Raw genomic sequence first — 16,586 nt, 5'->3', positions numbered from 1 at the left:
ACAAGGCTGGGAGTCCCCCTCCCCGGACCGCACCCCTCACCAGCCTGGGGCGTTTGCTGGCATCTCACAGCATCAGAGGAGGTGCCGGGATGCCTTCGTCTCCACAGTGGGTGGTGGCAGCGTGACAAACCCCTCTCCCCTGCCGACTGGCATCGTGCTACAAGCTGCCTGGCAGAGCAACTCCGTCCCCCGCCTGGCACATCCCCCAGAGGGCCTTTGCTTTAGATCACTTCTGCGTTCAGTGGAAAAGGAGAAAGGAGAAGCCAGAGGAAAGGAAAGAGTCTGCGGCACTTACATGAGGCCCGGCGGGAGCTGGTCACCTCATCCCTAAGTCAAGGAGAATTCTGCGGGTTGGCCAGGGAAGCGGAGACCGGTTGTGAATCAAAGCTGGGGGTAACTGTATACTTTATACCCACACTGACGTTCCACAAACGCTTTGCGCACTGAAATCACCCCAGAGCGTGGCTGCATACGTGCTCATCTAGCTTCCCTCCCCTTCCAGCCGGGCGGTCGGGGGCCCGGAACCTCGCTTAGGAGGCTGGGCCCTCACCCTCGCAACCTCCCCAGGAGGTGGGGAAGAGGCCACAAGCGCTTGGAAACGCGGAAGGTCAGAGCATCACAGACCAAGACTCCTCCCCAGACCAATGCTCATTCTGTTCTATTCCTGGGCAGGGAATGGAGGCGGCAGGATAACCAGAGCGGGATCGGGGGGCATCCCGAAGGGCCCCGTGGTCCCAGCGGGTCAACCAACACTGATGCCGACACGACAGCGGATTTCTGCGGGGGCCGGGAGGTGTCGACTTGCCTTAATGACGTCTTCATCGGAAGAGCGGCACTCCACAGACTTGAGATCGGTCACGGCGCCGTCCTCCTCCACGGAGACCACCTTCACCGGCACGGCCACCGTCTTCCCAGTGAGGACGGCTGTGTTCAGGATCTCCGCCTCCTGGAAGACCAAACACGTCCTACGGTCACACCCCTGCACGCACGCATGCAGACCGCCTTCCCCAGCCTCCCTACAAAGAGCCCCACCCCTACTCAGGCTCAAAAAGCCCGGCACTGGGCACCGGCCGAGGGGTCACGGCGGCCAGGAGAGAACGTTCCGCCATCACCCAGACTTGCGCAGGGACAGTATGATGGAGAAGGGGTATCACATGTGGGGGCGAAGGAGCAAATGTATCACTCATATTGTGCTTAACAAACCTCACCATGTACCAGGAACTGCCTTAAGCACTTTGTAAATATGGACCTATGAATTCTCACAGCATCCCAACGTGCATTCGTATCCGCTCCATTTCGTGGATGGCACAGAGAGGTTTTGTCATCTGCCCAAGGTCACACAGCTAGGAAGTAGCGAAGGTGGGATTTGAACCCAGGATGCTCAGCTCCCGAGTCCATGTGTTCGCCATTCCAATTGGCATAAATCCACACAAAATGATTCCAATATCAGCAATCAACTGTTGGCCAGAGGAGCAAGGTGCCTAGATTAGTAACGATGCAGGGGGCAGGCAGAGGCTGTGAGAGACCCTCACTCTGTAGGCTGTCGCTCAGGCTTCTTTCACTTACTGCCAGTTTTCACATCCTGGCCTCTGTGCTTGTCTGGAATGCTGTGATGGCCCCAGTGACACTCCCAGAGCCCCATCAATGTGACACACGCACGCACAACACACACCCAAGCATGCGTTTTCCCTACTAAACACTCCCTCCAGAGCTCAGCTCAATGCACGTGTGTCCTCTGGGGCACCCCCCGCTTGCCCCTGTTATTTGCTTGCAGAGGTCGAGGACGTGACAGGCCCTCAGAGCCCAGGAAAGAAAGGCAGGGCCTCTCCTTCAGGCACCCGACACACCTGCCATTTTACTGTTACTTATAGTCGTTCAATCCTTTCATCCCTCTTCTAGAAGGTAAGCTCTGCGGGCTGCATCTGCTTTCTGCTCACCAGAACCTCACCCAGAGCCCGTGGAAGGCATGGAGAAGGGCCCAACAGGGAAGGAACTGGAATCCACACTCTCCTTGCTGTGTATCTCAGTCCTCTGTGCATGAGTACCTTCTTTTATTAATTTTAATTTTTATTGAAGTATAGTTGATTTACAATGTTGTGTTGGTTTCAGGCGTAGAGCAAAGTGATTCATTTACATATATACATATATTTATTCTTTTTCAGATTCTTTCCTATTATCGGTTATTACAATATATTAGAGTTCCCTGTGCTATACAGTAGGTCCTTGTTTATCTCTTTTATATATAGTCGTGTGTATCTGTTAATCCCAAACTCCTAATTTAACCCTCCAGCACCTTCCCTTTTGGTAGCCATAATTTGTTTTCTATGTCTGTGATTCTATTTCTGTTTTGGAAAGAAGTTCATTGGTATCATTTTTTTAGATTCCACATATATGTGATATCATATGATTATCTGTCTGCATGAGTCCCTTCTCCTTGGCACTGGGTACACAGGTGACTTTTCCCGGACACTGAGCAATAATCCTTACTCTGCCCTCAGTGCGCCCATGCCTCCTCTGGCTACTCTTATACTGTTGTGGCTTGTGAACTGGCACTGTCCTGGGAGATCATATGAGCCCATTTCTCAGATGGAGAACACTGAGCCCTAGGAATCTCATTCTTCTCTGCAGGGACTGTCACTTCTTATCACATGAAAATCAAAGTCCCTGGGCTTCCCTGGTGGTGCAGTGGTTGAGAGTCCGCCTGCCGATGCAGGGGACATGGGTTTGTGCCCCGGTCCGGGAAGATCCCACATGCCGCGGAGCGGCTGGGCCCGTGAGCCATGGCCGCTGAGCCTGCGCGTCCGGAGCCTGTGCTCTGCCACGGGAGAGGCCACAACAGTGAGAGGTCCCGCATACCACAAAAAAAAAAAAAAATCAAAGTCCCTGTGTAACCCGAAATCTCTGTATAACAAGACTTCCGAGTTCTAGCCCATGGCATTCTCAGTTCAACCCCCGTTCATCACATGTCCATCGTGTTCTAAGGGGTTCTGTGTCAGCACGCACACCGAGTTTCTTCTGTCAGTCTGAACTTGACTGACCTAGCCTTGGAACAGCAACAAGAGAACATCTGGACAGGCATTAGGAGCTGTTTAGGGAGGCTTTTGCATCTCTTAGAGACAGGCTTGCAGAGATTCTGGTTAATTTGGTTTTCATGTGAAATCACAAACGCCTGTTTAGCCGCACGCCAGAAGAAGGCGTAGAAGTTTATCATCTTAAAATTACATAACCGTTTTCCTTATGTCAACTTTCCATTTCTTATATAAGATCTTACTTTTCCTTTATAGGACATGGTTCATTTTATACTTAGCTCATTTGGTTTAGCCTTTGGAAATGATAATATATATATACACATATATGTATATAAATATATATTTTGTTCCTTTATTTTAATTCTGAAAGACAAGACTACAGTTTGTAATGTTCCTGAATTTCAAAGACCATGCCTGAATATGCATAGGCCTCCAAATGCCCCATTGTTTATGCACCTTTTTTTTTCCTCCCCTGTGGGTTCCCAGCCAGATTTTGTTTTATTTTGGGTACAAACATAGTAAAAGAATAAAGGAGCCCAGTCAGAATGTGGTGCTACTTTCTGTTGCCTCTGGGAAGGAAAAAGGCCGGGCGTATTTTTCTACTCTAAAGGGTAGAGATCAAAAGGAACTATTCTTACTTTGGGAAGAAGTGGAAAAAAAGCATTTTAACTCTCGGGCCCAAACTGGCCCACTTCACAGGGAAAAAACAGACCAGAGGAGCAGCATTAGGACACCAGTATCAAAGAAAACAATTTTGCACATCAGTGGCGGAAAAGTAAAGAGCACGTCTGCTCCAACTCAAAAGGCCTTTAATGCATTTGCAGTCAGGTCAGCATCATGGGAAACGACCCTGCGGTAGCCAATGAGCAGCTGTGAGCCCGCACATCTGGGGTGTTTTCTTATCCTCTAAACAGAAAGCATCACTCTGCCTGCAGGATCTCGGTGGGGATTAGGGACTGAGATTTCAGGCTTGGTATTCCCCTGCCTTCTCTGTGCAATTCTTTGATATTAAGAACCTTCTCTTAACTCTGCTCAATATTCGGTAATAACCTAAATGGGAAAAGAATTTGAAAATGAATAGCATATATATATATATATATGTATATATATGTTTACAGAGTATATATATAACTGAGTCACTTTGCTGTACACCTGAAACTAACAACATTGTCAGTCAAGTATACTCCAATATAAAATAAAAATTACAAAAAAAGAAACCTAGATCAAATCCACCCAATAATCCGTGGACTTCATGGTTATAAAAAGCAATATATTCCCCACTGCTTTTTTTTTTTTAAGTTGTTGCTGTGTTTCGTTTGAATGAGTTAAGTTTGTTTCTTTCACTTGCATTAATAAAGTTTTGAGTAGTGCAAAAAATAAAATAAAAAATAAATAAGGTGAAAACAAAAAAGAACCTTCTCTTATGCATCACTGGCTTTCTCTAGGACGTGAACGGTGGGTGGATGGCTCACAAAAGTCTCTAGACAAGAGGGTGGTGGTGATAGTGCCTGCTGAGCCCTGGCTTGGGCTGAGACGTCATCCCATAAAACCCCTGAACTCAGCTGCCTTATTGTCGTGAGTTCACCTCATCAGAGCCCCTGCGCCTAGGAAACAAAGGCAGCATCTCTTGAGAAAGCTCTGTCTCAGTCCTTACTGATAGCTCCATGCTCGCCTTCTGCCACCTGGACATCCTGTTCTTGCCAGTAAGTCCTTCCTGGGAATCTGACGACACAGCTGCAGAACTTCAGGGTCACCAGAGGATAGGAGGGAGTGTGGGTGGGGGCAGAGAAGCTGACTGTGGCACCAGAAAAAGGGACAACCTCCTGAGTGAGGCCACACATCCTTTTCTTGGAATCTAACTAATTATCCTCTATTGTAAGGAAACAATAACCGTCCTCATTTTGCTGGAGAAATGATGACCCGCATCTCGTTTTGGAAAGCCCCTAGAATAGATGCTGGGACGGGGATTCAAGGGCCATTTGTTTGGGAGGTTGAGGAAACTTCAGGAAGGGAGTGGGGGAAGGATACAGGGAGGAAGAGGCAGCCAATGAGGGTGTGTGTCCTGCCAGCGACCACAGTGGAGGCTGGAGCTTAGTCCTGCAGGGGTTGATCTCTTTTACGAAATATACCGTGCATTTTATATATTTCAGTAGGTTGAAATGGATTATGATATATTTCCCTGCGGGGACGTTATCTGAAATCACCCCTAAAAATAATTCCCCGGAGGGGCAAGGGAGCTGGGGTATTTATACATTCATCCAGCCTGCTGTGTGTGTAGGCAGACAGGCTTCGACAGTCCCAAGGAAAGCTCCTGGCAGACGGTAACACTGGGAATTGGTCTGGAAGGGTGTAAGGGAAATGCATACAGCACCGACAGTCTGCTGTGACTTAAGTGTGAAGTAATTTGACATATGGAGGTCTAACGGATTGGAACCAACATTAGAGTGTTTGTTTGTTTTTTAAAAATTTCCTCCTGCTTCTAGGATTCCAATTTTCTCTTCGGGTATGAGCACAGTCATTTGTTCATAGGCACTCTTGAAAATTAATTGTAAAACAGAGGAGAAGATAATGGGTACAGGAAAACATTACATGAGATGGGGAACAGTCTAAATCACGTCAAAAACAGAAACAGACTCACAGACATAGAAAACAAACTTATGGTTACCAAAGGGGAAAACAGGACAGAGGGATAAATTAGGGGTTTGGGATTAACAGAGACACACTACTATATATAAAACAGAGAACTAACAAAGACCTACCGTATACCACAGGGAAATATACGCGATATCTTGTAATAATCTATAAGGGAAAAGAATCTAAAAAAGAATATATATGTATGACTGAATCACTTTGCTGTACACCTGAAACTAACACAACATTGTAAACCAACTATATTTCAATAAAAAGTTTTAAAAAACACATCAAGGGGGCTTCCCTGGTGGCGCAGTGGTTGAGAGTCCGCCTGCCGATGCAGGGGACGCGGGTTCGTGCCCCAGTCCGGGAAGATCCCACATGCCGCGGAGCGGCTGGGCCCGTGAGCCATGGCCGCTGAGCCTGCGCGTCCGGAGCTTGTGCTCCGCAACGGGAGAGGCCGCAACAGTGAGAGGCCCGCGGACCGCAAAAAACCCCCACACATCAAGAGATGGATCTGTGTGTTAGAGACAGTTTGTAACTCACCCAGCGTGCATTCTGCCTTCCTGCCGACTTACCAAAATGCCAATTTCGTTTGAGGCTGTAAAATGCCCAGCTAAAATTATTACATTTCTCTGGCTGCACTTAAACTGTGACACAGTTCTGGTCTGTGACATATAAATGGCAGTCACTGGGTGAAGCTTCCATGGAAGTTTTAAAATAAACCAGGTTCTGAAGGTTGTTTCGTGCTACCCCTTTCTTCCTTCCCACTGTGCACAGATGATGCCGGAGTTGGCGCTGTCTCTTGTACCCCCAAAATTGGAGTTTGCTGTTAAGAGCCACACGGTTCAGTGTAGTACAGTTGGTTAAGAGTGTGGAAGCTCTCCCTGGTGGCACGGTGGTTTGAGAGTCCGCCTGCCGATGCAGGGGACGCGGGTTCGTGCCCCGGTCCGGGAAGATCCCACGTGCCGCGGAGCGGCTGGGCCCGTGAGCCGTGGCCGCTGAGCCTGCGTGTCCGGAGCGTGTGCTCCGCAACGGGAGAGGCCACAGCAGTGAGAGGCCCACGTACCGCAAACAAACAAACAAACAAAAAACAGTGAGGAATCTCATATGGGACCATTGGGTTCAAATCCCACCTTTGACACAATTCACTGGGTGACCTTGGGCAACTTAACTCCATTTTTTTCGGCAGGCAGACTCCCAACCACTGCGCCACCAGGGAAGCCCTAAAAGAATTTTTTATTAAATATAATTGTTTTCTGACTTTTTGGCTTAGTTCCCCAGACCCGCGCTCCCTGCATTGGAAGTGCAGAGCCTTAACCATTGGACTGCCAGGGAATCGAACTTACTTAACTCTTGGTGCCTACATTTTCTCAACTATAAAATGAGGATAACAGTACCCACCCTTGCGTTTGCCCTATAGGTTTAGGTGAGTTTATAACTGCAGAGTGTTTACAACACTGCCTGGTGCCTAGGAAGTTCTAAGTGTTCGATAAAGACAGTAGGTCCCTTACATACGAACCTTCAAGTTGCGAACCTTCAAAGATGCAAACGTGCATTCCATCAACGTCCAGCGTGAGTGCTATTGCAGCTCGCCCTCCGTCTGCTATGGCTGAGGGTCCTTCAGCTCTGCCATCTCCCACCTCCTCTCCCTCCTCCAGTCAGTAACTCTTCCTGCCTGTTCACGCGATGCCAGCCCGTGTGCCAGCTGTTGTATGGTACTACCGTACTTTTCAAGGGACTGCGATGTAAGATTAAAAATGTTTTCTTTATTTTTTGTGTTTGTTTTTTATGTATTATTTGTGTGAAAAGTATTATAAACCTATCAGTACAGCACTATATAGCTGACTGTGTTAGCTGGGTACCTAGGCTAACTTGGTTGGACTTGAGAAGAAATTGGACCTATGCACCTGCTCTCAGAATGGACCTCAGAATGGACTTACTGGACCCAAAGGTGCATGATGACTGCAAAGGAGGAGTGTCCCCCAGAATTCCTGTCTGCTTGGAACCTCAGAATATGACCTGATTTGAGCATAGAGTCATTGCACATATAATTAGTTAAAATGAGGTCATGTTGGGTTTGAATTGGCCCTAATCCAATGACTGGTGTTCCCCATAGGAAGAGAAAACACAGAAGCTCAGGGAAGATGGTCCTGTGAAGATGGAGGTGGAGATGGGAGGGATGCAGCCACCAGCCGAGGGGCATCAAAGATGCTGGCCTCACCAGAAGCTGGAAGAGGTAGGAAGTGTCCTTCCCAAGAGCTGTCAGAGGGAGCATGTCCTGTTGACAGCTGGATTTTTGATCTGGAGATTCCTGAACTGTGAGAGAATAAATTTCTGTTTTTTTTTTAATTGAAGCATAGTTGATTTACAATGTTGTGTTAATTTCTGCTGTATAGCAAAGTGATTCCGTTATACATATACATACATTCCTTTCATCTTTTCCATTGTGGTTTATCACAGGATATTGAATATAGTTCCCTGTACTATACAGTAAGACTTGTTGTTTATCCATCCTATAGAATATCTTACGTCTGCTAACCCCAGACCCCCGGCCGGTCCCTGCCCCCGCCCCCTTGGCAACCACCAGTCTGTTCTCTATGTCTGTGAGTCTGCTTCTGTTTCGTACATAAGTTCATTTGTATCACATTTTAGATTCCCCCTATAAGTGACATCATATGGTATTTGTCTTTGTCTGACTTACTTCACTTAGTATGATAATCTCTAGGTCCATCCACGTTGCTGCAAATGGCTTTATTTCATTCTTTTTAATGGCTGAATAGTATTCCACTGTGTATATGTACCACATCATCTTTATCCATTCATCTGTTGGTGGAGATTTAGGTTGTTTCCACGTACATTTCTGTAGTTTTAAGCCACCGCATTTGTGGTACTTTGTTAGGGCAGCCCCAGGGAACTAGCACAATGACTGAGCCCCGAGGAGAAGCAGCCCGGATGCTGGATGCCCTGCAGCACTAAGCTGGGACAGCGTCCTCTGAACACACCTGGAGAGAAGACTAAAACCGTGCTCATTTCATCCTTCTGTGTTTGTGTGTCCTGCTACGCACAGATAATCACAGTCCTATCTGACACCCTGGAAGGAGGAAATCCTCATCCGTTTTCACAGGTCTTAGGCTGAAATAAGCAAGGTAAATTGCCTATAGTCCCTTAATGAGAAGAAAACCATGTTTGGACCTTCAACATGGCTGTGGCTTTTGGAGATCATTTTAACATGTGGTTTTGGGATGATCCCACGTTTGTTAAACTGGACAAACACGGTTGGAATAGAACAAATGCGGTGTCAGCCGCATCCACTGCTTCCTCTCTGAACAAAAGCATCACAGATGAAGCTGTGGGCACCCCATTGGAGGAGCGGCGAGAAGGACAAACGTCCCATTAAACAAACAGAACGGAGCACAAAGGGAAGCACCGCCTTCGGCTACGATGTGCGAAGCTTGGCTGCACGTCTGCGTCTGGGAAAGTTGGACGCTTGTCTGATCAAAGCGGCACGCAGCCCCATCCCTTCACCTCCAAGCAGGGCGTTTCACATCTTTTAACTCAGTGAGAGAGAAATTTGAAAGATGGGCGTTATGAGGAGTTGGCAATAAAAGTTAACTGGCACACTCAGCTTGCTTTTACTTAGATTTGCACAAAGATAGCATTCCCTCTGGGGGCTTATAAGGACAGAAGAAGAGGGTGTAAGCTCTCCAACAAACAAGATTTGAGTGAAATATCAAAGTAAATTTCCTTATAATATTTTTAAAGGAAAATAAAGAGTTCCTGGGACGGACAGCTTTTGTTTTCACCTGCCCCAAGTCCTTCTGCCTAATAGGACTTCAGTTTTCCTTTGGGGAAACCATCCCCTCTTTTTAGGACTGAAAATCACCATAACCCTCTGCCCCTGGCCACAGAAGTCGGCAGACCTCTCTGAAGCTATGACAGTCAGGTCCTCCTACCCTGGATCTGAACTTCATTCAAGGAGAGTGAGGCAAGGGCCAAGGATGTTTCCATTTCGTTCGTCCCACTGGCGGCACCTGGAAAAGTCTGTCATTTGTCCTCTTATCTGTATTTCCACTAAGGTCCTGGTTCCTGCCTTTTTAACTATTTTATCTACTCTCTGAGAGAGCCTGGATTCATTTGATAAATTCCTTTTTAGAGGGTAGAACTTATGTTAAGTGTTCTCACCACACACTCTAGTAATAATAATAGGGGAGGGAAGAAACTTTGGGAGGTGATGGATACGCCCATGGCCTTGGTAGTGGTGCTGTTTTCACAGGTACAGTTAAGTCCCCTACATACGAACGAGTTCCGTTCTGAGAGCGCGTTCGTAAGCCCATTTTGTTCATAAGTCCAACAACGTCAGCCTAGGTACCCACCTAACACAATCGGCTACATAGTACTGTACTATTATAGGTTTATAATACTTTTCACGCAACTAATAGATAAAAAGAAACAACACAAAAAATAAGGAAAACATTTTTGATCTTACGGTGCAGTCCCTTGAAAAGTACAGTAAATGCCGTACAACAGCTGGCACACAGGGGCTGGCATCGCGTGACCAGGCAGGAAGAGTTACTGACTGGAGGAGGGAGAGGAGGTGGGAGATGGCAGAGCTGAAGGACCGTCAGCCATAGCAGACGGAGGGCGAGCTGCAATGTCGCTCACGCCCGACGCGGACGGCTCAGGTGCTGGTTCCTTGCTGGATTCAAGTCTATCCACCCTCTTGAAAAAACGATCCAGTGATGTCTGGGTAGTAGCTCTTTTTTTCTCGTCGTAGATGACACGGTAGCACTGGACTGCATTCTGAACGGCTGCTGCAACCTTCGTGTACCGTTCTACGTTCGGGTCCTGTGTCTCAAAATCTAACAGTGCCTCCTCAGATAAAGAAAATCCCCTGCCACTTCCTGCGCCGTGAATCTCTTCGGTTCTTCAGTTACTTCTTCTTTCTCGTTTCTCACGAAAGCACAACCACTTGTAGAGGATGCACGCACGTGACAATGTACGCCAGACACGTGAACTAACTTATGTGATTGGACATGTGGACGGACGTTCACGTCTTTGAAAGTTAGCAACTTGAAGGTTCGTATGTAGAGGACTTACTGTATATACTTATCCCCAAACTCATCAAGTTGTATACTCAGCTTTTTACATGTCAGTCATACCCCCGACGTGGTTAAAACAAACAAACAAACAAAAGACAGAATCATTTTCTTTTGCTTACAAAGAATCCTACTTGATAAAGGCAACCAGGAGACTTTAGATGAAAGCATATTGTTTTATAGGGTTTCCTTCTAATTCTTATCGAGAGGCAGACTTTTTATTTCTTTAATGATTATCAATTTGTTAGCCAATCTGCAAACTGGATACCGCATTAGTTTGAGTTTTCCCCCAAAGCAGAGCCTGAGACAAGGCTCTGGATTCAGTTAATTTATTTGCAGGGGGTGGGAGTGAGGGGTGAGGCATACGGGAGGCAGGGAAGGAGGGAAAGCCAACAGCAGGGTGTGCACAGGCTGGAAGCACTCATCCCCCAGGGGTGTACCCTCCACACTTGGGCACAGGCTCCCCGGATGTAAGAAAAGCCCTGGACCCACCTGTGGGAAGTTGTCTGAACAACTCAAGCTGGGACCAGGTCAGGGAACTGCCCAGAGGAGGGCTGAGGGCACGTGACAAGGCACCAGCGACAGCAGCTCCAGAAATGGCCCCAGGTGTTAGAAAGTTGCTCCCATGTCAGGTAAGAAATTTCCCAGGATAAACTCTGGGATGAGTAGTTTACTTAATTTTTTAAAAAAAGAAACACACCTGGACATTCCCACTTGCACGGAAATACGTGGGCAGAACTCACACTGCTTTAAACAGCAGGTTTCAGAACTCAAGCTTCTTTACTTGCCAGCTTATCATCCTTGGAGAGACTAAAATAACTTATCACTGAATAAGACCACATCAAATTCTCCACTGAAGCAAAGACACAAACACGGTGGCATCCCTACGGGTCATCAGGAGATGAAGAATTCACACATCCTGGATCAAGGACCTGCACTGAGAGCAATGGCACCATCTGGGGAGGTGACCTTGTGCCTTTGGGAGCACAGCTGAGGTCTGCCTGCGATCTGCAACATTCTTATTCTTTTCCTGACACTTCTGCAACTTCCTGTATGGCTAATAGATTCGTTTTTTTAAAAAAAAATAGGTACTAGGGCTTCCCCGGTGGCACAAAGGTTAAGAATCCGCCTGCCAATGCAGGGGATATGGGTTCAGGCCCTGGTCCGGGAAGATGCCACATGCCGCGGAGCAACTAAGCCCGTGCGCCACAACTACTGATCCTGTGCTCTAGAGCCCGTGAGCCACAACTACTGAGCCCGCGAGCCACAAGTACTGAGCTTATGCACCACAACTACTGAAGCCCGCGCGCCTAGAGCCCGTGCTCTGCAACAAGAGAAGCCACCGCAATGAGAAGCCCGCGCACCACAATGAAGAGTAGCCCCTGCTCGCCACAACTAGAGAAAGCCCACGCGCAGCAACGAAGACCCAACACAGCTATAAACAAATAAATAAAAATTAAAAAAAAAAACAAATAGGTACTCGATTTCTTACCATATTTACCCATTCTTCCAAGTATCTTGGAACTAATGTGCGGTTCTGAGAAACACTTTGTCAGTCAAGGATCTTAGCTGCAGACAACAGAATCCACCGTAGCTCATTTCAGCTGAAAGGGATTTGTCGAGTGTGGGCAGAGCCCTGCACTGTTGTTGGACTTGAAGGAACAGTCTCCAGCCCACCTCCCAAGATCAAGGCCTGGAGCCACAGAGCGGGCCCACCATGGACTTGCCGCCTCTGCCATGATTAGGAAACTGACAAATCAGGCAGATTGTTCTAGAATCTCATTACCTCTCCCCAGATCTCAGGCAGCCACATGGATGCCCACACACTTCCTTGCCCCAGCGTTGGAAACAAAGCATCACAGGTGCCTCCAACTGGCAGAAAGTAAATCGCAAGCCTAAACCCTCACAGACACTTTGCTCTCTCTCAGGAGAGGGCTGCATAAAGTAGGCTTCTGGAATTTATGTAGAGAAGATGAGATTTATACTGTGGGGAGCGCTACGGATGCCAAGAGGTACGTACCTCTGGGGCAGCTATGCGTGATGGTTTTCCACTACATATATCAACACTACCTGTGCTGGTATTTTCCTGACGTTAAAACACAAGAAGGCATATTCTGTTGTCTGTTAATTCCCTTAAATTAACATTTTATCACGTTGGCACTATTCACCCTCTGGTTTTGCTGCCAACTCTAGCGACACAACAAATAATACCGTATGATTCCTTGTCCACAGCAGACTGCATTCTAGGACATCGAACGTCAAAGGGATATAAGAAGCGAGAATTTAGGTCTCATACTGAAATAAATACACTGCTGACTTAAAGACGGATGCCCAGATCAGGTATAAAAATGATTTTTCCCCTTCTTGCCAAAATATATCATATTCCAACGTGACATTTAAAATCTAGGTGAGGGGAAACTCTAAAACACCAGTATGGCACGGGTACCCATCGATCAGAAGAGATGCCTGGCCAGTCAGTCTAGATGTCGGTGGGTATGCCGTGCAGTGAATTCCAGCTGACACCAGAGAAATGAAGGCTCAGCAAATATGCCATTCGTGCCTCTGTATTTTCCACCCTTGCTGTTAGGTAGGGCCATGTAAACACTTACAGTCACTAAAATGTTAGGGTCAATGTTGTTTGCTACCTCTGGGTTGAGGCAGTAACGCTTTCAAGCACAGTTATCCGTTCTTATCCATTCTTTTTCATCACCTGCCCTGACTGAAGAGGCTGCACATTCCAGGTGGTTCAGCTCCAAGATGGTAGAGCCTGTTAGACCCAAGTCAGTGTATGGAGAAGAGCTTCCTGCTGCCCCATGTGGGACACAAAGCAGGAGTAATAAAAATGCTTTCCTTGTCTTACGGCAATGAGACAGCAGAGCTACTTGTTACCGTAATATAACCAAATCCACCCTAATACACATTTCCCAACTCCAGTTTCCAGAAGTATATATCCACTGAGTTCTGGACTGTGCCCCCAGCCAAAGGAGACGGCTCAGGTGTGAAAACTCAACACTGCTAGGCGACTGGCCCTTCATCTCCTAGTTGACTGGCCTGATTCCTGCTGAAACGAGCTGGGGCAGACCCAGCCTAAGTCAGTGGGGGACCTAACATCTCTGCAACCAAGCTCTTCCTCAATGTGATTCCCTCACTGCGGTTAACGTCTTAAATCTTTTCAATTCACTTCCCAACAAAGATCAATAACCTGATAAATAGACTAGTGACTCATCACCCTGTCTTCGTCTCTCGCTTGTTTGGCCAAGCTCTGTTATTCCAGCACCCCTAATGGATACCAAACATGCCAATTCATACCACATTAAACAGAAGAGCCATTAGATGACCACGGAAATACTCCATCTCATTAGCGATAACGGTGCAACATGATAAATGCTCTCTGGGCTTCTCTTAACAAGTGAAAGCATCAGTCAGTTTGGCACCTGCATTGCAAACCAATTTACAAACCACTCTGTTCTTTTAAGGTACATCAGCCCTTGGGTTTAATGGCTGTCGTGTGGTATGGAGAATTATGTCAGCAGCCATACGGGGTAAAGTAAAATTATTCTCCCTCTCATGGGGAAGCAGGGTAATGTCACACCACGGAGCCCAAAGGAGGCGGGTGGTCTGCTCATGCCTTTCACCAGTTAGGCTGGTTTTTGGACGCCACTGAACCACAAACCCAATGCACGGTGCGTTTACATTTTTATGTGAATTTAAAAATCTTGTCAAGGTTACACAACCTCGTTGTTAAAATATTACATTTGTGATCAAAGGTTTATCATAAAATACCACGAAAAGCCATCCCACCCATTTTTGTTCTCAGGTAACCACTTTCAACTCTCCTACTATGTTATGAAGACTTTTTTCCATATATCTAAATAACATGCTCTATTACAGTTTCTTGACATGATCAAAGGTTTATCATAAAATACCACGAAAAGCCATCCCACCCATTTTTGTTCTCAGGTAACCACTTTCAACTCTCCTACTATGTTATGAAGACTTTTTTCCATATATCTAAATAACATGCTCTATTACAGTTTCTTGACATAGTAGGTTCAAGTACTATCTACTGATTTTCTGGGATGATGGATGAAATCTTCTCTCTCCCTCCACAGTCTCTCCTGTCCCTGTCCATATGATTAGGTTCCTGTTTGGGTCCCTCTATTAGCTATCTTTTTCATTTTAAGCAAACATACCTCTCATCAAGAGAGAACGTGTTGACTCCCGAGTGGTTTAAAAGTCTGTTTGCCCAGTTCTGACACTTTTCCTATGCAGAAGTGGAGTCTAGGGACCCTCCCCTGCAATACAGGCTGGCCTTAGTGACTAATGTCTGAAGCTTAGAATGCAGTGAAGTGATGCCCTGTTATTTCTGAGGCTCGGTCATCCAAGGCAATATAGCTTCCACCCGGTTTTCTCCCTGGGGACCCTTGTTATTGGAACGCAGCCGCCATGCTGTGACGAAGCCCAGGCCACCTGGAGAGGCCACTGCCGTGTAAATGATCTGGTCGGCAGCACTGACCCACCAGATACATCAGTGAGGAAGCCTTCGAGGGGACTCCCACAGCTGAGCAGAAGCCAGCTAGCCGAGTCCTGTCAACTCCCAGAACCACCACAGAAAACAATATAAATGACAATCGCCTTGGTTATGCCACAACATGGGCTTTCTTATGCAGCGAGAGGTAACTGAGACTCCACACACTTTATAAGATGAGAATATTAGCACTGCTTAAATGCCCCTTCAGCTCTTAATACCACACTGACCTCCCAACTTTTCTCATTTCTAACTTTTCCTTTTATCCTCTCAAGGTTGATAATATCTACAGTGTGTCCTGAAGTATAAGGAAGCCTCCGGTGCTTTCTACAAAGGCTGAGTCTAAAAGCTGGAAACCAGTAATGGATCCATTATACTCATACAAACATTGTTCACTGGGGAGCAGAGGTTCTCCGTCTAGATGCTATTGATGTTTGGGGGCCAGAAAACTCTTTGTTCGCGGTCTAGTCTCCGCACTTTACATATTTAGCAGCATCCCTGGACTCAGCACACGAAATGCCAGGATCTTCCTCCTGTTGTGACGGCCAAACATGTCTCCAGACTTCACCCAGTACCACCTCAGTTGAGAACCACCGTGGTAGGACTAAAGAGTATCCTAGGATCCATTTCTTTCCACTCTAATATTTACAGAGGATGGTGTTACCGATCACCTGTCTCTTCTACCTTTCTCAGTTTATTCTTTTCATAACCTTCATTGTTGTCCGGCTCTTTACTGACCTCTCCATTCTCCTGGGGGTCTTCCCAGCAGAACTTCCCGTGCTTCTGTTCCAACAGATATATTCTCCAAGGAAACAGCATAGATGTAATTTGGGGACTTTCCTTTACTAGATTCAGAGTTTAATAAATATATGCACCAAAGGATGGAAAAAAATGTTAAATGCTCAAGCAGGAGGGAGGGAAATCCTTAAATTTTCTTCATCAGCAACAATTACAAACTCTACTGTGTACAGGGTTTCGTGCAAGCAGAACTGGCTGTCTGTAGTAGATGTGCCTTTGAAAACTGAATGTAAAGAAATTTTAAAAAATCATTTTGTGTGTGTGTGTGTGTGCCAGTGGAGCGCACTGTTAAAAATGATCGTAAAATGGTAAGATCAAGGTCCGGCTCAAATGCTACATCCTTCTTAATCTCTCCAGGTAGAAAACAATTGTGTAAAGTTTATTATAGATATTATAGAAAATAAATTATATATGGAGACAGTAGAGCATAGAGTGAAGAATACTGACTCTGGAATAAGGCAGCCTGGCTTTGAACCCCACTTTCTATACCTACTAGCTCTG

General features: G+C 46.6%; 1 protein-coding gene across 1 annotated transcript in view; it reads right to left on the bottom strand.

Annotated features, from left to right (window-relative positions):
* Positions 1–16,586, bottom strand: part of LOC112408739 (transmembrane protein 132D) — a 651,963-nt gene that overhangs the window by 90,552 nt on the left and 544,825 nt on the right. Inside the window, exon 5 of the mRNA XM_024758481.1 lies at positions 806–946. Coding sequence (XP_024614249.1) covers positions 806–946 — 141 coding nt within the window. The remainder of the gene's footprint in view (positions 1–805; positions 947–16,586) is intronic.

Source organism: Neophocaena asiaeorientalis, unplaced genomic scaffold, assembly GCF_003031525.2.
Source record: "Neophocaena asiaeorientalis asiaeorientalis breed wild unplaced genomic scaffold, Neophocaena_asiaeorientalis_V1.1 scaffold77, whole genome shotgun sequence".
Classification (NCBI taxonomy): domain Eukaryota; kingdom Metazoa; phylum Chordata; class Mammalia; order Artiodactyla; family Phocoenidae; genus Neophocaena; species Neophocaena asiaeorientalis.
The sequence above is the reverse complement of the archived record's forward strand: the minus strand, read 5'-3'. Positions and strand labels throughout refer to the sequence as shown.